Genomic DNA, 21,873 nt, shown 5'->3' with positions numbered 1-21,873 from the left:
ATTTGTTCTTCTTCCCTCATTCCCAAAGCAAAGCAACGCACGCATACACATACAGTTTATGTAGCGTTGCGTCTGTGTATGCATTTCTGTTGATGCATCAACAGTACCGTCCTCATACCAAAGACAGGTAAAAACTCCACCAATTCATACCGCCCCATCTCACTCAATCCATGTTTATCTAAATTACTCGATAAGATTGTGTCGAAACGACTGTGGTGGCTAGCGACCAACTGCAACAATTTTACTCTCTATTTTACAATTTGTTCTTCTTCCCTCTTTCCCAAAGCAAAGCAACGCACGCATACACATACACTTTGTGTACCGTTGCGTCTGTGTGTGTTTGCATGTACTCTGTTGATGACGTATGACGTAGTAGACAGCAAGCAGCGCTGCCGGCAGAGCTGGGAGCAGAGCCGATTATTAAATTGACTGTAACTTGTGTTATATTTATCCGATCACATTCAAATTTTGGGATCTGGGGTTTTATATCCAATATTATCACATATGTAAATTTTATAGCATACTCGATGTTTATGAAAATGTTTCTTCTAGAGCTATATGATATAGTGGTCCGATCCTGATGGTTTTCGTACTTTATTTTTTCCCGGTAATAAAAACACCCGAAAAAAAATTTCAGCCCGATAGCTCTTAAGACGGCTGAGTAAAACGCATACGCACAGACGGACTTGGCTATATCAACTCAGCTTCTCATGCTGATCAAGAATATATATACTTTATGGGGTCGGAAACGTCTCCTTCTGTGCGTTACAAACATCTGACCAACTTTATAATACCCTCTGCAAGGGCTTCAAATATAATAACCCCGTGGCAATGTTTTAAAACAGACAATATCTGCGCGCAAACAGGATTATTCATACAGGCGGGAACATTCTTATATTCTTAAATGAAAATTATGGTTTCAAACAATAGAAAAGTGGAAGCCGCACCTGGTACGCCAAATTAACATCCTGGACTCTAGATTGAGAAAGCTTCTCTGGCTAATAGGAAGATCGATGCTCAGGCTGCACAAAAATCCTAAAGCCCATATGGACACACATATGTATAGTGTTCCTATCTGGGGCACTGCCAGCATTTCAAATAGGAGATTCCAAAAAAAAGCGCAGAGAATCATTTTGGAGGCGCATCCGCTAACCTCCAATGCAGAGATCTATGAACCACTCAGAGTTCCATAAGGCATGTAGGTAATCTCCCGTCTCACTGGAGCCTGGAGCAACAAAAATTTTACATTTAACCATTTTTGAAAGGTTATGAACATGATAAATTTTCATGCCGACTAATAAATGAAACATCAAAGCCCAATACCCACAATATAAAACAGCTGAGCTGATTACAAACACATGTACATACATATCTATACTATACTTCAAAAATGTAGAAAGGCAATGTCGACAGTGTGAAAAAATAAAAATACAGATTTTCTTATACATAGGTGATCCAATAACTTGTGGTTTGTTATGGTTTTGATGGATTTAAATGGATGTGTGTATGGAATTTCGTAGTCCGCTGAAGTTGCAATTCGCAAAATATATTATTCTGCTATGCTCAGCAAAAAGATAATACAGCGTATATAAAATAAAGCACTCAGAGCTCTTACAGACGCCACCATATTAACAACAAATGCAAAAATTCATACGGCACTGGGAAATCCATGGGTAGGGGATGAAATGGGTAGGCTAATAACCATCTTGCTATCAACCCAATAGACAACAGCACTGCAACAAAGCGCCTGAAAAGACACGATACACTGGATCTTTCACACAGAGTGGACTAACATACTCCATTCCCCCCAATTGAAATGTGGGTTATTTCTGCCCCTTATAGAAAATTTAAATCGCGGTCTAAGCCCGTATCTCGAATATCTCGAAATAAAAAGAAAGTTTAACAAGACATCTGGGAAAGACACTCTCATTAAGGGAAAGGTTCGGGAAGCAAAAACGACGGAAACACGGCTCGCAGATGATGGGATATTTTCAAAAACCCCGCACAAACGTATATGTAATAAATGTTAAGCTTAGGGAAATTCTAATCTGGAAAAATATCAGTCTTCCAGGCAAAATGTGTCAGTCCTCTCGAAGTTTAAGACAATTTGTAACAGAGGGTCAAATATTCCAAGCGGGCGATCTTTAAAATGTAAAACAGTAAAAATTCTTTAAACAAAAACTCCAACTTTTCTTTTGACTCCAACATTTGGATATAAAATGTAACTCTTTAATCGAAAAATGAAATGAAGTACTGTCGACATAAGTAAACTTTGATTATTTTTTTTACATTAAATGAATTATTATTTAATAAAGTGAATTTTTATTTGATGATATTTATTTTAACAGTTAATTTTTTGCAGCTGTGATGATTGTTCTTCATTTGGCAATCCGACCACTTTTTAAACTCGGTCTCACACTTTATTCATGCAGCGCGTACGAATGAACGAGTGCAAACAAAAGGCTCATAACGAAATATCAAAGTGAGAAGCAAGTACCAAAAACCGAACCGGGTACCGTTTAAACATTTACATATGTATGTATGTAGTTCGTTTTGGTATACCGACTTGTTAAGCAAATACCTGACAACATTTAAATACATACGTACTTACATACATATGTATGACTCAATATTTGTATCCGCAATGCAACAAAAATATATTCATCAATTTAAAATTTAAAATCAATGCATGGTTTCCGTTGTCTTCGCTTTCGTGTGTTCTGCCTTGATGCGTTCAAGAACTGCGACAGAAAACCATTTTCGTTTCCAAATATAAACATATTTTTTTAGAGCTGCAAAACCATCGATAGTGTCTCCAATCGATAGTGGCTCCACTCGATAGTTTTCGCAATCGATGGAAAAAACCATCGATACTATCGATAGTTCTATCGAACATTTGAATTTTTTTTTTAAAAAGAAACCTTTTTACATTAAATTTAACCATTCGTCTAAGCTCTTTATTTGGGATTCCTGAATCGATTTTTAATTATTGGCCTTAATTTTTGTCACTAAAATTGTGCAGCGAGTCTCAACGTGCTTTCTGGTTGAATTTCATGAGTAAAAGAGACTGAACTTGAGACGCTCATCTACCACTACTGATGAACTTTATAGTTGTCTCTCTCTACCAACCTCATACTGAGCCACACTGTAAGCTACATATATGCGATGCTATATAAAGCGCAACACCCAAATTTTTTTTTCAATTTAGTATTTACGTTTAAATTCAAACAAAATTAGTGTGTTTTTTTTATCAAAAAACTTATTTCATTTATAAATTTAAGTAAAAAATGATAAAAATGCCGAAATTGCCCTGTTCAAAATAATAGCAGCAAAAATCGAAAATGTTAAATGTGTCAACTGAATTTTGTTTATAACTTCATTTATTAAAATAACTATTTTAATCGCGTATTTATTTTCTGAAAGATAAATGTATAAGTATCGATGGCAAAAGATTTCTTTTCCTGATGAGCAGCTGTATATCTGTCTCGTTTGGTGGTTGCCGGAAGAAGAAAGAAAGACGCCACGCTCTAGTGTGGCCTTAGGTCGCGTACCAATATATACCATCGATACTTAAAATACTAACAATCGATACTTATTACTTACAATCGATACTTATTACTAACAATCGATACTTATTACTAACAATCGATACTTATTACTAACAATCGATACTACAACACCGGTTTCGGTATGTACATGAGCATTTAACAGACTTGTAAATAATTGGGATCTTACACTATGTTACTTATGAACTAATACTTGGCCTTATTAGCTATAACAGCTTCACATCTCCGCGGCATGGAGTCAATGAGGTCCTGGCAGCGCTTTAAAGGAATCTGAGCCCATGCATCCTGAACAACTTGCCAAAGTTGCGCTTTATTGGACGGTTTCGATTTGGCCACACTTCGTTTAACCTCCCCCCACAAGTTTTCAATCGGGATGAGATCTGGGGACTGTGCTGGCCATGGCATGGCATCATGACATCATCGTCAATCTTTTCCGTTGCAATCCACTGTTTGCCAAGTTTGCTGGAATGCTTTGGATCATTGTCCTGGTGGAACGTCCATTTTAGTGGCATTTCCCAAGAGGAATATGGAAGCATAACGTTTTGTAGTATATCCACGTATACTTTTGCATCCGTAATCCCATTAATGTGGATAGGGCCTACTCGGCCATATGAAAAACAGGCCCATATTAATATTTTTAATCCACCATGTTTTACTGTCTTTAGAGTGTGGTTAGGCTGATATTCTGTGTTTGGGAAACGACGGACATATTGTCTGGATCCAGTTCTACCGAACAACACAATTTTACTCTCGTCGGTCCAGAGTATGTTGCGCCACCTTGTTAAGGGCCATTTTAGGTGCTCTTTAGCAAACTGTATTCGAGCTTTGATAGGTTTTGAAGTTAGAAGCGGCACTTTTCTTGGACTTCGGGCCTTGAGTTTAGGCTCCAGAAGTCTTAGCCGAACAGTTACGCCACTTACTGACAAGCTTAGGTCTGCTTTTATGGATTCCGCAGAAGCAAAAGGATTAGCGCTACTGTAGCGCACAATGCGTCGGTCGTCAGTGTCAGTGGTAGATCTTTTCCTGCAGCGGGTTTCGGCTTTGTGTTGATAGTTAATCGCATTATTAATCATTTTAGAAGAACATCCAACCAATCTTTCGATTTCCCGGTATGTTTTCCCTTGCTTTCCCAGGCTTAATATCAATTCGCGCTTTTCATTTGAACAATGATTGCCTCTACCTACTAAAGTACAATTTTTTGGTGTATTCCCATGTAAATAATAGTAAACTCAACAATTAAACTTACTTTAAACAAATTAACAACTTTTAGTTGAATATTTTTAATATTGAAATAAAGCGCTGCTATTATTTTGAACAATAAAACTTCTGCCAATTCACGCAAAATTATCGATAAAAAGATAGAGGAAAGCAATTCTAACGGGATTTTTTCGTTGTTCTCTTTCCCACACCATATTCTACCAAAAAAATGCATCAGTGTTTGATCGTCATGAATGAACATGCCTAAAATATAGACATATTTCTAAGAAAAAGATGCGCTGCTATTATTTTGAACACAATTGTACATACATATGTATGTATGTATGTATGTATGTACATACATACATACATACATACATGTACATACATACATATATTCAATGTAAACAAAAGTTAGAAAGAAAACTAAACAAAAAGAAGCCTGGTTTCATGGTTTTGGTAAAAAAACAAATGCTAATGATAACTAATTGTTCAGTTTTTGTTTTTTTTTTCTTTTTTTCAAAAATTTCAAATTTTCATCCAAAAGAAACAAAAAAAGAAAATTCGTCGAAATTCACACTGTCAATTAATTCTTTACGAAATGCAAACAATTAACTAGGAAAATATTATTTTTTGCAAAGAATTAATTGACAGTTCACATAAACACACGAAAACTCACCAATATTAAATGTTAATAACTTAGAAAATAACGAAGTTATTGAGAAAAGTCACTGTTCGTGACTTTTAGTTTGAGTGGGAGCTATATGATATAGTGGTCCGATCCGGCAAAACGGAGTATACAAACTGTATATAGTATGCACCATCATACAAGCAAAATTTTAACGATCATTTTTTAAGAAGTTCAATTTTTTTATGTGTGAAAATTTTCATCCAAAAATATTGAAAATTAATATACCCTTTTTACAAGGATAGAAATATTAAAGAAGCTAGCATCGGCTATGCCGAAGTATATATCTTTGGTAATAATATTTTGAAATGTTTCAAACTTATTGTGTTTTAAGCTGTCACTCTGTCTATCCCTTTCAACTGTTACTTGGAATAGATCCTAAAATGCTTTAAAATCAAAGCTTGGCCCAAAAATATTTATTAGTTGATCACACAACCATTGGGAGCCTGGCCTAGACACAATGATTGTGAGTAATAATGAAAAGGCTAGAAAAAGAGTTTGGACCATAATAGAGTTTGACGGTTAAAAGCCTGTTGGCAATGGTAAGCTTAGTCTTAAAGCAGTTGAAAAGTCTTGAGTTTGATTCATTTTAATTTTTCATGTCTAAAAATCAGTGATAAGCAACCCTATCCATTAGCAGGTTAAATGCTTTTAGTTTTTATGTCAAATCCAAAAGCAATACGTTTCCTTAGTTTTTGTTTAAAGTTTCCCTTAAATGGCCTTTTGCCACAGACAGGTTGAAAAAAAAGAAATTCTGTCTTGGAATGTCGTAGTCCAGCAGCGAGATGACCACATGGAGTGTCCAGACTCCCCCACTTGCCCCCTTGGGAGGGCATGCCTCGTTAAGTTTCAGCCCAATTTTGTGGGCGCAATGTAAAGCAAATGCAAAAGGCACAGCTATGAAAAATTTCATTATGCAATTTAATTTTGACTCCCCGAAAAGTATATAAAATAACAAAAAATATATGCAAATTGAACTTGGCATTGACGAAGTTTGAATACTCTAACGCTTTCAACAAAACCCTCTTGCTAAAAAGATCAATTTAAATGCCTGTTTGCCTGTGGATTAATGAGTATACCCGTATCAAGAGAGTATCAGGAGAAAAGGACAAGTGGTGGGCTGTTGTTGCTTTGGTCATGTTTAACCCTCCAGCGGTAACTTGTAGCATTAACTTGGCCAAATTGAATTACTTAAGCATTTTTGGCTTTTGTTTATTTTAAGGGTGCATCGAAATGGCGTTGGGGAATACCTCGGACGTGGTCTGATTCTGGTTCTGCTGCTGTTCCGACTGTCGGTTGTTGTTGCTGCTGCTTATGATGTTGATCTTTGGCTATTAAAAGATTTTCGTCTGTATTTTGTGGGTGGCGACGCCTCGAGGCATATGTTTCATGTGCAATTAAATTTTGTGGTTCAGCAGGCACTTTTTAAAATTTAAAATCAAATTCAAGTCATCCAAGTGTATAGAAAAGTCGTAAAAAACATTTATTATGATTTACCATTACCATTCCTTGGTGAATTGAAAATGTAATTCAAAATTGTGAGAACTCACATCTCGTCATCACAAATGAAACTATTTAAATGATAACGAATTTATAATATTACATAGCTAAATATCCCACATCTTAACGTTGGACAGCCTTTAAATAACAAAAAGTAAATTACTAAAATAAGTATAAGGCAAACATAGTCTATCTCGGCTGCACATGTCCTTATCCTTTAATATACCAATGCCCTACTAGGATATCACCGTGCAGAACGAGGACACCGAATTCCGCAGCTGTGTTTATATTGTATAGAAAAGAATCACAGTGCAAGAAACGTTCAACATTAAAGTTTTCACTATTCAATCAGTGTTCACGTCTTCAATGAAGTAAGAAAGTCGTCTAGCCGACTTGGGTATACCATTCACGAGTAAACCAAAGACAGAAGAACAAGGCTAGATATTATCGACTGTTGATGCTGATCAGGAATATATATGTACACTTTAGGGGTCGGAGAAACCTCCTTCTGTATGTTACATACACTTTGGCGACTTTAAAATACCATTTCACCACTAAGCATACAACACCTAGATGGGACAAACTCATGATTTTTTGATTGCAAACGTTAGCGTAGTCATGGAACCCCAGAGAACTTCGGGAACAACCCGAACCTTCGTACTCTTAATAAGAGCGTAAAGTGGGGAGAGGGCTAAGCAGCTACGAAAATGAAACAGAACGACGAAGGCGGGCCTATGTCGCTTAAGCGACACACAATTGTGATTCCGTTCTGTCTATGTATGTGTACACTCGTCGGTACATGCTCAGGCTTCGTAGTGTGTGTGTGATGTGAAGTTGTACAACATCGCATTTCAATAGCTCGCTCGACCAAAATTTTTAATTTTCAACAATGCGAGTAGGAAATGCCCATGTGGAAAGAATATCAAGAAATATTGGCATCAGCTTCGTATGTATCCCGGTGGCTGTGCCGATAGAGTATTCGCTTGGCGATCGGAATGTCGGAATGAATGTGTTGTATGGTTAGTGATTTCACCCCATGCATGGCCATGGTATAGACCAGATGGCTGGGGCTGGCTTCGACAGCTCAGAAGTTTCTATACCTATTTTGTTATACCCTTGCAGAGGGTATGATGACGTCTGTGCACATCAACTTCACGCCGCCATCTTAAGAGCTATCGGAATGAAACTTGATGTTTGAGCTACTTATAGCCCGGAGCAGATAAAGTATGAAAATTGTTAGGATCGGACCACTACTTCATATAGTTCTAGAAGAAACATAGATGAAGAAATTGAAGTATCTCTATAAAGTTTACTTATATGATAGTTTTTGATATAAAACATCAGATTCTGATATTTCAATCAAATCAGATAACTAGAACACAAGTTACAGTCAATACACATAAATCGACAGTGCTGCAGCCAGTCTACTACCTCATTGCTTAAAATCCACAGAGCAGATGAGCACACGCATACACACACAGACGCAACGCTACATAAACTGTATGTGTATGCGTGCCAATCGCACGCTCTTACCTGTTGCCAACGTAAATATATGTTTTATTTGAAATGTCTGATGTTGGCGAAAGGACAGCCTACAATCTTAGGCTGGAGCACTCTCGCGATGTAGCATGCTCTTTTATAGTTTGTTTGATCGAATTCAACGCGTTCATTAACAGGTAAATAAAAATAACAAAATATCAAAGAGGTAAGTCTTTGCTATAATGGATAATATCTTATACGAAGTTAAATTCAAAGAATTATTGAAATCTCTTGCATCTAACATATTGGATAGTCTGAAATCGGTTAAAAATGTATTCTTTAACTTTCTAAAGTATACTTTCAGGTGCCTTTTTTCCAACCCCAGATCCGATGATTTTATGAAATCTGGTGTTCATGTCGGCCTGTCTTCAAATTGGATGGTACTTGTAGTCCGTTCCTAGTAGAAAACCCTACTTTTTTCTCTTTGAGAGGGAAGGTAGGTAGGGAAAGGTTGTCCCAAAAACCTGCAAGAGTACACGAACAATCTTTTTGACTGAAAGGTAGTGAGAAAAATGGACACAATGTAAGAAAAACATGATTTGAGGAGTGTAAGATGTTTTGTAAATTGTAATTTTATTAAATATTATACAAGCACTTTGCGAAGACTTCCTCCCACTCCTTATGTAACTTCGCAATGTGTCACATTCAGATACAGATACATTTGTCTGTATGAGATGGCATGACAAGAGATTGGCACAACATTCACGTGCCAAGTGGCAAGACAAGTGGTAGGCACCCAGGACACGAGCCACGCCCAGATCTGCCACTTGTTTATGCACATTAAGATGGGTGCTGCTAACTTAATTTAACTAACTAAGTGGGTGGCTGGCAGGCACGGGAGGAGTATTGGAACCCTTCTTGCCACACTTGCGAGTGGGTTCCCGTTAATGGCCTTAATAAAAAATGCAACATTTTGATTTAATTTAATTGAAATTCACGCCACTCGAGCAACTCCATTAGGCAGAAACGTGTCCGACGACAAGTGAGTAAGTATGCAGAGGCGCTAAGCAAATCAAATCAGACCCGGGGGCAGGGCCAGAGGCGTGGCAGTCACGGTGGTGTGGTGGGGACTGAACTCAATAAATATTGTCAAAACACTTGTCAAATGGCTAAACAAAGGGCGGGCCTGGCCCAATGCAAATAAGCCCTGAAACTCGAGTGGGCGTGCGGGAAAATTAACCAAGGAACTGAAACTGTGAGCAAATCAATTTGATTCGATTTAAATTTAAAAGCATCTGTATTTGGCCTGTACTCCCTCCCCGTTCTCTCTATCTTACACTATTCCGACTTCTCTCACTCGTGCGCTTCGCCTCACCCCACCCCGATCTTGAGCGTGATTTTCATGTTAAGGTCACGTGCCGGAGACGCGTGCCACTGACATAAGTTTCAAGCTTGTGCTCGAAATGGAGTTGGAGTTCAGTGTCGGATGACCACATGGATTAAAGGGGTCGCCGATATCGGGCTTTCTAATTTTCGACTGACTGGAGTCTTTCGGTTGTGACATGTGTGCAGGGCTGCGTGTTAAATGTTTGATTTAGCTATCAGTTTAATTCTATTAGTCGAGGAGATTTCTTTTCCTCGATGGCGTGTCTCAGTATGTTTGCTGACGTGCAGATAAGAGGAGCTTACCAAAAGGTCGTGGGGCAAGGGCAAAGTGTTGTTGATGTGTTCTGTTATGATAGAATGTCCTTGATATGATGCGGATTAATCAAAACGTAATTAAAGGTACCCGGATAATAATAGTTACGAAGGTTAGCTTCTTATCTAGTTTGCAACATTTTTAGCTCTTCTGGACAGTTCAAAATTAGTTTTCCCAAATGTTATAACGTTTATAGCTTGGTTCGGGTTTTCTGAAAAGCTTTTTAGTTCTATTCTAATGCAATTTCTTTCTAAAGGACATTTATTCTTCTTGTCAGCAAATCAGGTAAGAGCCTTTGCATTTATTTGCCATAAGTCAAACTTAGTGACTGTTAAGGTAGTGTCATAATCTTTACACTTATTAAAAGTAACTGCCAGATTTCCTTTAAATACCCGAGGCATGCAAGGAACACACCTTTGTCTTATGTGCTGTGAGGTCAAGTGTCCGCGGGGGTTTCATTCTTATTTGCTTTAATTGGATTGGATTGGATTAGTGTGCAACACGTCAGCAAAAAGGATTTTTTATTTTATTTTATTCATCTTATTTTGTTGAAATGTCTTTAAATTTGGTTATACAACACAGGAAATGAATTTTATGCAGATTGTTTTCTGAAGGTTCCATTGCAGGTCAAATGCCAAGAGAGTGTCTCGGCGATACTTGAGAGTTCAGGCAAAGAGAAACGGCGACATTCGTCTTATTCTTTTAAGAATTTTCATCCATGAACACCTAAAGAGAACTGAGAACAAGGCAACTCGCAAAGCTAGAGAGAAAATCAAGTCAACAATCCGTTACTAAGATGAGGGCGGACCATGGACCGCACTTAAGCAGTTGCAGCAGCTGCCCAAGTACCGCCACATCGCCATCGCCATCGCCTCGTCATCATCATCATCAGCATCGTCGTCCTTCTGGCAACACTCTCAATTAAAATGTCCTCGCTTGGTAAGCGTAAGCATTCAAGAGGCCATGAAAACTCCTTATTACATGGTGTCAGCGGACCCTAACCCAACCACAACCAAAAAAAAGAACCCAAGTCAGCCTCAGCTAAAGATCCGAGAGTACCACCTCACCGCCTGTCGTACCTTCTGCAAGTTGCACCTACGTGTTAATAACGCGAAATGCGGTGAAATTTTTGTATTTTCAAGCACGCACTCGAGTCCTGCCATGCCTCACTGCCTGCCCTCTTGCTACGCCCCCTCCTTACCAAATTCTCCCCTTTCCGCCTCCTCCAACGAAGCATTTCAACTTGAAACACAAACCCTGCACGGAAAAAAGAAATCATTGAGCGAGTTGGCAACACTTGCTGAGGTCGTGCGTGAGAGGGTAGGGTGCAGAGATAGAAAAAGTGGGAACGGGCATAGGGAGGGAAGAAGAGGATGGGGTAAGAACGGCTACTGTACAACACTTTAAAAAATGTGTTTTTTTTTTTGTGTGTTGTTCAAGGAAATCTGAAACATTTCAAATATTTGTGCCTGCAAAATGTTTGGACAAGTTGTGACGACGCCAAAGCGAAATGGGAAATGGACATGGGAAATTTTAAACCAAGTTGCCAGCTGCCTAAAAGCCAAAAAAACCCCGTCCCCCAGCTACCGTCCCTTTCCATGAAAACGTTCGTATCTCCAGCTTGTTTGCTCTTGCCATATTGACTTGAAAATATTTACACAAAAATACAAATCGCGACCGACAATTTTCACATGTGGCTTCCCGGAAAAAGGTTTTCCTCTTGATGCTCCGCCAAAAAGTTTTCATGTCGTCAGCCGGAGGGCAATAAACGTCAGACGCGTGTCAGAGAGCGCTTCTTTTGTATATTGACACCTTCAATGCCTGATTTGGGACGCCTCGTGACGTTAAGAAGTAAAAAGTTTTCACCAAAGACCTTACAATGGAAGTGTGTAGGTCCTAGGTGAGGATGCAACAGGATGTACTTGAATTTGTTTAGTGGTTGGACAAATCGCTAAAGTTTTGGTTAGAAAAGAAAAGGAATCCTGCGTGGGTATGAAATAGCTATATTCTTCAACAATACCATTGAAGCTTAAACAATCAGTGACTTAAAAGAACGCCTCTGAAACCTTAAAGTAGCTCTAAAACTACTTAAAATGTATGCAAGCTAAGATTAATAACTTGATTTGGACTTTATCAATGCCCATCGAGATATGTCATAGAACTTCTACAAAAATGACCGGTTAAATAAATAAGCTTTGGTCGGGGAAACATTTTTTCTAACTGGGTTTTTAACAAATAAACAATAATAAACTCTTAATCTGCAGTCCTCGGTAGAAGAGTTGTCTAAGTGACCTAGTCAGGCTATCCCAGTCTAGTACATGGATGAAGTTTTCGTCTAATTGTAAGACAAACGATGGCCGTTCGCAACTATGAGTGGCTAGTGCTTGGTCTTATCATATACTCATAATAATGATAATAATAAATCAATCCTTGGAATTTAGCCGGCTCGAGATGAATCTTCCAAAAGAAGATTATTTCAAAGGGAACACACAAAATAGTGAACAGATTGTCTGTATAGCTATTTCAAGAACCTTCAAGTTCTATCATCAGCAGACTTTGCTAAAGAACTCCTGAATTTCAATAGCCATACCATGTCTTCAACGCTAAAACTAGTTGGGAATTGCAACTAAATGAAGCGAATAAAGTATGCGAAGCCTACAATAATAACAATATTAATAATAAACTTTAAACTTGTCAATGCCCATCAAATCGAATGTCGAATGAAGTTTAGTAAAATTTTTACTTTTTAGAGAGCATGTTCTTTGAAAATTATTGCCTCTCAATATCCCTTTAATCCAATGTGATGTTTTTTAAGAAATGCTCAGCATCCGATTAATACAAGGCCAATTTTGTATTATCTAATTCCATTATCTTTCAATTTTACATCTTTAAACATATTGAAAATAATAAACTAAACTAAACTAACCAAGAACCAACTAAATATATTTCTACCGTTCCTCCAATATTATTGAGTCGACTTTTTGTTTCTATCCAATTATAAAAACCGCAAAGTGACAGTTTGACCGCAATCCTCTGGCAGTAACCAACCCATCAGCCCACACCAAACCATAATCATCATCATGGTCATCATTGTCAGCCAAGAATGAATCTGTCATATTATTTCGGCAATGATGTTGACAACAGCCACAGCAACAGCAACAACTTCTTTCGCGGGTTTATAGCCTTCCCCCCAGAGTGCAATATTTATCATGTCACATAATATTTTTCTGGCATTTGCACGTCACATAGAATCCTCCTGCTCCTGTGATACCATCCCATCCCCATCCTTCGGCTACTAGACGAAGCCACCCTCTCAGTTAAGCAGCCGATAACTTTTTTTCCACACACGCGCACCACAAAAATCACAACCCCTTCGCTCGGCCGACGACGACGGCGACGACAATGATGATGATGATGATGATGATGATAATAATGATGATGCGATGTGGGCGAGAACGAGGACGGTTCCCAGCCATCAATTGCAGTCATCAACCACCGCCAGGCAGGCAGTGGATGTGGCAGCTGCCAGAACGTCTGGCTGTTTGATATACCGTACCCCCTTGCCTTACTTCTGCCCTGATCATTGAATTTTCTGCTGATTTCATTTCGACTTCTTTTGCTCCGCTGGGAACAACTTTTAGTCGTCATCGTCATCAGCTGCCAAAGAAGAAGGAGGAGGAGGAGGAGTGGGATGAGGAGCAAGCAGGGCTTGGAAAATGGGTAGCGACTCTAGCTGTCGTGCCTGCTTCTGTTTTGCCTGTAAATATTTTTGGCAATTGTCGGTACTTCTTCACTCCGCCTGCACCACTCTCCCCCTGAGAGCAAATTAATGATGTCTTCCTTCTAGGCTAAAAAGGGAATTGCTTATAAATTAAATGACTTGTTGTTGCTGTTGCTGGGTTTTTATCACACTATTTAGCCTAATATATTAACACTTTCCCTGACTGGTTGGATGGGTGGTGGCTTGCTTGGTTGTGTGGTCGTGCGGTTATGTGGGTGGGTGGTTGCTTGTTGTTATTTGGTGATGAACACATTAAATCGAAATTTACATTCCTATTTGCATTTTCATTTAAATTGCGTTGTCAGCTTAAAGTATTTTCTGTTTGCAGTGTCAAAGGTTAAACTTCCTTTCGCATTTTACATACATTCATATTTTTTACCTACATACAGTCCTTTGCGGTATAAGCCATCATTTTTGGATGGATTGTTCAGGCAGTTCCAAGAAATCAAGTAATTTTCACAAAAACTTTTACTCTATGCCTCCCATTTGAAAGCTACTGGAATGAAATTTAGTATTTAAGCTCTTTACAGTCTGCGTGAAATAAGATATGAAATTTGTCCGGATGGGGCCACTATATAGTTACTTTTATAATGTAAAAAGCCAACTTCCCGAGTTTCTGTGGTATTGACTAGATGCGTATGTTGTTCCACAAAGGACCGCGTCAAAGTTTGTATACCATTGCAACTTTTTAGGTAACTCTTTCTTTACCTATTAGCCATCAATGTGGAAAAACGTTTTATCTGAAAAGGCTTATGTTTGCGAAAGAATGACCTACAATCAAAGGAAATAACGAAGATATTGAACACAGTCACTGTTTTCTACCGATCGTTCCTATGGGAGCTATATGATATAGTCACCCGATATTTATCAAATTCGGCACAGTAGTTTATAGGCGTAATAAACTGTATAATATTAAGTTTCACGACAATAGCACAGAAAATAACGAAGTTATTGATAAATGTCACTGTTCGTGACTTTGGCGTTAGTATGGGAGCTATATGATATGGTGGTCCGATCCGGCTGAATCCGAGATATACACCCCCAGCGGTATATAGCTCTGTAGCTCTTACGGTCTAGAAGGAGTTTGCGTTGATCCAGACGGACGAACGGACGAACGGACGGACATGGCTATTTGAACTCGTCTCGTCGTGCTGATCAAGAATATATATACTTTGTATGGTCGGAGATGCTTCGTTCTATGTGTTGCACACTTCAGACTAAAATTAATATACATTTTTGCAAGGAACATCATTAAAAGCTAATCCACAATTCTAATTGTATTCAAACTATGAACAATAAGAGCGTTTTTTCTCTACATGTGGACAAGGCCCAGCTTTTTAGCTGGCCAAATATTTATAACAATTTTTCTATATCTCCAATATAACAGATACATGTGTAAGCCCTTTGAAGAATTTGTGGATCTCGCTAGAAATTATGTGAATTGAATTCAACGCCGAATGATATATATTTGATGAAAATCGGAAAACACAAAAATCAGCTGGTTATCTCAATCGTTCCCTGTAAATTGAACATGTGGGTATATGGTATATAATATAGATTTGACAAAGTTTTCTACAAGCATTCTTTACAGACTTGTCGAACACTTGCTGTCATTAAATTTGAAAAACTTCCTCACAGTAAAAAATCACAAAAAATAAATCGAGCAAAGTCAACAGAGTGAAGAACATCATTAAATTTGAAAAACTTCCTCACAGTAAAAAATCACAAAAAATTAGTCGAGCAAAGTCAACAGAATAATTTAGATTAAAATAAATAATTACAAAATAAATATCATATAAACTTAATAAAATGAAAAAGAATTCTAGTGAGTATACAACAAATTTTTAACAAAATATAATATATACATTGCCAGTCCACAAATTAATACATTCGAATATCCACGAATAATTGAAGAAACACTGGTCCAAAATCTAATGTCACAGTAAGGATATTAGTGGAACAGACACATTTGTCAAAAACCAGACGGCCGGGGTTGTATACCCTTTCAGAGGGTTTTATAAAATTGGTCAGATGTTTGTAACGCGTAGAAGGAGACATATATATTCTTGATCAGCATTGATCAGCTGAGTCAATAAAGCCATGTCCATCTGTCTTCCGGTGCGTATGCGTTTTACTCAGCCATCTTAAGCGCTATCGGGCTTTTTATTAACTACGTCATTCCAAGTTTGAAAATCTCTAGGATCGGGAAAAGTATATGAAGCAGTTGGAGTATCGCTATGAAATTCACTAATGTAATAGTATTGGCTATAAAACCTTAGATCCCAAAGTTTCAATCAGATGGGATAAATAGAATGCAAGGTACATATAAAATTGGCTCTGCTCTTAAGCTGCCGGCAGCGACGCCGCTCGAAATCAGCAGAGCAGCCGAGCACACGCATACGCACACATACGCAACGCTACAAAAAGTGTTTATGCGAACGCTGACCAGTCACACTTTCACTCCTCATCACTTGAATGGCTCACGTCCAACATATGTTTTTCATAACACAGTGCTCCCCAACCTATGAAGATAGCAATTCGTTTTTTTTAAAGTTAAGTTTAATAGTTACGCTTTCTTAAACTACATCAAATTTGGTCAAATTGTATTTCATTTGAACATTTTATATTCGTTTTAATGGTTTATCATTTGCATAGCTTCGTTTAAACAGAAAATATAGAGTATAAAAGTAAAAAAAAAGATTTAATAGTGTGTCGATCCACCTATCTGTTCCAAGACTTCAATCATCCTGTTTGGAAGGGATTCATACAAACTGGCCAGATAAGACTGTCCAAATGATGGGGTTCGTTGCGTATATCATGAAAATAATAACTATACCCCTTTTGGACCCTCTAAATTAAATTTTTATTCGTCCGAGAACGCCACGTTGCGCTACTGTGTCGACCAGGCCACATGCTCGCGACAAAAACTGAGACGTTGCGGTTTTCTTGCCATGTTGAGAGGCTTCTTCTTGATTTTAAGTCTCTTTAGATGTTTAGCCTTCGAAATAACCCGATGAACAGTAGATATATGTACTAACATTAACGTCACATTTTTCACGAATCACAGAGTCGTGAGAATTAGACGCTTTTCTTGATACGAGTCGTCTCTCAGCATTGGTGATCACACTATGAGTGCGGCCTTTCATATGTTTTCCATAGCCAGACGTGTTATGCCTTTATTTGTTCTCTTTCCTCATCAGTTAAGCGTTTTGATTTGATTTTACATTAGAGCCCATACTCGAAGATAGAAAAAAAAAAACTTCCTTTAACGAATCGATCAAACTAAATGCATGTTTTGTTCAAGTGACAGAAAAAATTTAAACTGCAAGGGTATTTAAACTTCGGCGTAGCGGACAGAACAGCTTTCCAGCTTAGGATATTGTGATCCGACCCGGCTGAATCCAAGATATACAAACCAGTACTTATATAAAAATATTGACTAAGTAGCTTCAACGGCCTAGGAGGAGTTTGTGTTGATCCACACGGACGGACGGATGGAAGTACGGCTAAATGAACTCCTTACGAAAAAAACTACAATTAAAAACACTGACAAAATTTAATTCTCGTTACATACAGATTATGCAATATTTAATTAAAAAACTATATTTAATCGGCTGTATTCAAATACACAATGTTTTACAGGTAAGAAAAATTACGGAGCAAGTAATGGCAGAGGGCAAAATCAAGTCATGCAACAAGGCAAGAGCCAAGGTTCCTTAGACAAAAAAGATAACCCTCAACCAGTTTCGTATGGTTCAGGATTAAATCAAAAACAAAACGGGGATCTACGGGATTTTAATTTAAATCAAGGTAGTTGCATGCAAGAATCGTGGGGCCAAAAACAAGGTGGTGACCAGAATCGAACTTTATGGGGTTCGTCAAACCCCCAAGCAGACAAAGGAGCGAAGCAACAGCAACAACATGCGTATCAAAATGTTAAAGTAAATCAGCAGCCAACCGACTATGGATCAGGGGATAAAAAGAAAAGTCAAGTTCAAAATAATAGTCCATGGGGGCAGAGAAAGAATGAACCATGCCCAAAGCTAAATCATGTTGGTCAGCAGCAGCAAGCCGGCCATGGATCGTACGAAACGGAAGACCAAAGACAAAATCAAAGCTCATGGGGTCCGACTATGCATCAGCCAGTCCCACCTAGTCAAGGTTCAATTCAACAGCAACAACAAGGACAACAAAAAGCTGTGATAAATCAAGTTGGTTTGCAGCAGCAAACCGGCCATGGATCGCGTGCAAAAAAGGAAGCTCGAGGTCCATATCAAGGTCCGACAGAGTCGCAAACAGTGACATCTAGTCAAGGATCAAGGGAACAGCAGAGACACCCGGGTAGGAATACGGAGAGTCATGGGAGCGGAGACAAGGAGGTAAATGTCAAAGGAAAGGCCATCGAGTCTCAAGCTCAGTCGGGTAATCAGCAACGCCAAGAAATAACCTATCCGCCACTTAAGCCCGGTAGCCTTAAACGCGGCACCATTGGCAAACCTGGACAGGTGGCTGTCAATTATCTCGAAGTTGATTTGACAAAGATGCCGTCAAAGGCATATCATTATGATGTGAAGATCGTGCCGGAGCGGCCAAGGAAGTTTTATCGCGATGCCTTTGAACAGTTTCGTATAATCCATCTAAACAATGCTACAGCTGCTTTCGATGGCCGAGCCTCGTGTTACTCTGTAGACAAACTAAATACTGCTACTAAGTGTGGTGATGTCAAGGCAAGTAAAGTAAAAGGCGACTAAGAAAATGTAGTATTTAATTGATATTTGTTTAGGTGACCGATGCTCATGGACGAAATTTAAACTACAATGTTCAGATTAAAGAGACTGCGAGTCCCCAAGTCGACCTGAACTCTCTTCGCAGGTAACTCGTGTTCGCCCTTATATGAAAATAACTTTGTATTCGTTTGATATCTTTACTTAGCTATATGAAAGACAAAATGTACGACAAGCCCATGCAAGCCTTGCAGTGTCTGGAGGTAGTCTTGGCATCACCTTGCCACAGGAAAGCGATTCGCGTGGGGCGCTCCTTTTTTAAAATGGCTGAGCCCGATAGGCGCATGGATCTCGGCGATGGTTACGAGTGCCTGATTGGTCTTTTTCAGTCCTTGGTTTTAGGAGATCGACCATTCGTGAATGTAGACATCTCGCACAAATCCTTTCCCATCGCTCTTTCTGTTTTGGAGTATATAGAACGTTACGTCTTGAAAGAATCGATTAAAAATACAACCAACCTGGACAGATTGTATCCATCAACGGAGCAGTACTTGAAAGATTTAACCATAGTTTATGAGCCACCGCCAAGTTTCGACAGTGTACCACGCGTGTTTAAAGTGAACGGGCTAACATCATCGCCGGCCAGATACCAAAAATTCCAGTTTGCTAACAAAACCGTGACGGTAGAAGAATACTACCGAAGTCGTAACTATCCCTTAAGGTACCCGAATCTGCGTTGTTTGTATGCCGGACCCTTGTCTAAGAATATCTTTCTGCCACTCGAACTGTGCCGCATCGAAGACGGCCAGCCATTGACTCGCAAAGACGGCACTAATCAGGTCGCGTCTATAATCAAATTTGCTGCCACTTCGACCAACGAACGCAAAGCAAAGATCAACAACTTACTCAAGTTTATAGCACACAATCATGATCCTTCCATAAGTCGCTTCGGTATTAAAATTCACAACGATTTTATTGTAGTCCATACACGTACTCTCAGCCCGCCGTTGGTGGAATACAGGAATAAGCAAATGTCGATGGTTAGGAATGGCTCTTGGCGCATGGACCAACGCGCCCAGTTCTTGGAACCGAAACAGAAGGTCCATAAATGGGCCATTCTTTATTCAGATGGCAAACGCAAATTGTCATATAATCAGGTTGCTGACCTTGGAAACATGTTCCGGCGCCAGGGACTTTCGCTAAAAGTCTGCCTGGAGGAAATGCCCGAAATAAGGTCTTTTAGAGATGAAAGGGAGTTGGATAGTTGTTTTGATGACCTAAGGCGCAGTAAGCACGATTTGGTGATTGTGATCATACCCCAATCTGGAGTGTCCTATGACACCATCAAGCAGAAAGCTGAGCTTAAACATGGTATACTGACACAGTGCCTCAGGCAATTCACAGTCGAGCGTAAATTAAATCCGCAACTGATTGGCAATGTTCTTCTGAAGATCAATGCGAAACTGAATGGCATAAATCACAAGTTAAAAGATGAACCAAATCGACTGCTATCAAATGCAATGTTTCTGGGAGCCGATGCTACCCATCCTTCGCCGGATCAAAGGGAAATGCCTAGTGTTGTTGGTGTCGCTGCCTCACATGATCTCTATGGAGCTGCCTATAACATGCAATACCGTCTACAGCGTTCAACTGTCGAAGAGATCGAGGATATGGAAACAATTGTCACGGAACATTTACGAATTTATCATTCATATCGCAAACGATATCCGGACCATATTATCTATTATCGCGATGGAGTAAGTGTGGGCCAATTTCCAAAAATTAAAGCTCTCGAACTGAGGGGCATTAATGCGGCATGCGCCAAGGTAACATTGCTATGGCACTCGTCGAAGTAGTACTCTAACCATGGAATTATCTTTGTGTCTTTCAGCTGCGTATAAGCCCCAAACTATGTTGTGTAATAGTGGTAAAACGCCATCACACACGATTCTTTCCTCCCGGTGCTCCTTCGCAGGGCAATAAATTCAACAATGTGGATCCAGGAACAGTTGTAGATAGCGTCATTGTCCACCCAAATGAGGTGCAATTCTTTATGGTCAGCCATCAATCCATTCAAGGCACAGCCAAGCCAACCCGTTACAACGTTATCGAGAACACTGCCAACTTGGACATTGATTTGTTGCAGCAATTAACCTTTAACCTGTGTCACATGTTTCCTCGCTGCACTCGCTCGGTCTCGTATCCAGCTCCAGCATATTTGGCTCACTTGGTAGCCGCACGTGGACGTGTCTATCTTACTGGGTAAGCGGCAATGTTAAGTTTAAAACAATTTCAAAATCCTATTAAGTCCGACCCTCTATTAACAGAACTACATTGTTCAAATCACCCAAGGAAGAATACAAGAAGCGTTTAATCTCTCCCTCCTTGACTGCTGCGAATCCTATGTATTTTGTTTAATATCAAGTAATCAATTCTTATTCATTAATAAACTTTTCTTGAGCCAGCAAAGTGCCAAATATATGGCAATAACAAATATATAAATAATCTGGGCTATTCTAACCTTTATCGATAGACTGAATTGTTTAACCTTTGCAGTAATACTTCTTAGTTTTTTTAATTAAATAAATTTAAAAATACTTGACTATCAGTTGCGGTGTGCATGTGTATGTGTATATAGCCTTGATATCTCCCAATAATTTGAAAGGTATTTGAAAGTAAATGATAACTCACATAATTAGCTAAGTCTCTGAGATACTCTGAGAATATTTATATTAGGGGAATGAATACTCTTTTCTTAATTAAGGAAGAACATATTTCTGTGTCCTGAAACTTTAAAAGATACATTAAGAAACCTTATTGTGAGTAACTTTCGTATTGACATGTTTTGAAATCCATTCACGTACGTTTAATATGCATTCAACTCTCTCAAGGTCAAGTTGCGATGTCCAAAAAGGAAACATAAAACTTAATAATTTATAAAGGAAATGGATGAGGGGGAGAGCCATGACATCCACCCTCTTTCGTCCTTTGGATAACCGGTTAAAGTCATTGCCAATCAAATAATTAGAGACTGCTTTCAGTAAAAACAACAAACCGGCAGAGAGACCTCCATTCAATCCGCACAGACAATGCGCATGGATGTGTGCGCCAAACAAATAACGCGCAGAATCGCTCTTTTGTGGACAGGAGGTATATATATATACATACACATATTTATATAGTATATACATATTAAACTTCTACTATATAAAACACAGACACAAAAAAACAGGTTCAAC

At 38.8% G+C, this 21,873-nt stretch overlaps 1 protein-coding gene across 1 annotated transcript; it reads left to right on the top strand.

Moving 5' to 3' along the window:
- Positions 1 to 18,451: 18,451 nt before the first annotated feature.
- Positions 18,452 to 21,052, top strand: LOC137587253 (protein argonaute-2-like). Its single transcript, XM_068303581.1, has 5 exons — positions 18,452 to 18,637; positions 18,694 to 18,782; positions 18,843 to 20,460; positions 20,526 to 20,896; positions 20,962 to 21,052. The coding sequence occupies exons 1-5, from the start codon at positions 18,452 to 18,454 to the stop codon at positions 21,050 to 21,052; spliced, it is 2,355 nt and encodes a 784-aa protein (XP_068159682.1).
- The last annotated feature ends 821 nt before the right edge of the window (positions 21,053 to 21,873 follow it).

Source organism: Drosophila tropicalis, unplaced genomic scaffold, assembly GCF_018151085.1.
Source record: "Drosophila tropicalis isolate 14030-0801.00 unplaced genomic scaffold, ASM1815108v1 contig_1009, whole genome shotgun sequence".
Classification (NCBI taxonomy): domain Eukaryota; kingdom Metazoa; phylum Arthropoda; class Insecta; order Diptera; family Drosophilidae; genus Drosophila; species Drosophila tropicalis.
Note: the sequence above shows the minus strand (reverse complement) of the source record. Positions and strands in the feature narration are given on the sequence as shown.

Excerpts from the sequence above, each read along its gene's own strand:
- LOC137587253 (XM_068303581.1), top strand. The coding sequence starts at position 18,452 with ATGCCGTCAAAGGCATATCATTATGATGTGAAGATCGTGCCGGAGCGG. Across the intron at positions 18,638-18,693 it reads CTAAGTGTGGTGATGTCAAG|GTGACCGATGCTCATGGACG; the intron begins GCAAGTAAAGTA and ends ATATTTGTTTAG. Across the intron at positions 20,897-20,961 it reads GGACGTGTCTATCTTACTGG|AACTACATTGTTCAAATCAC; the intron begins GTAAGCGGCAAT and ends CTCTATTAACAG.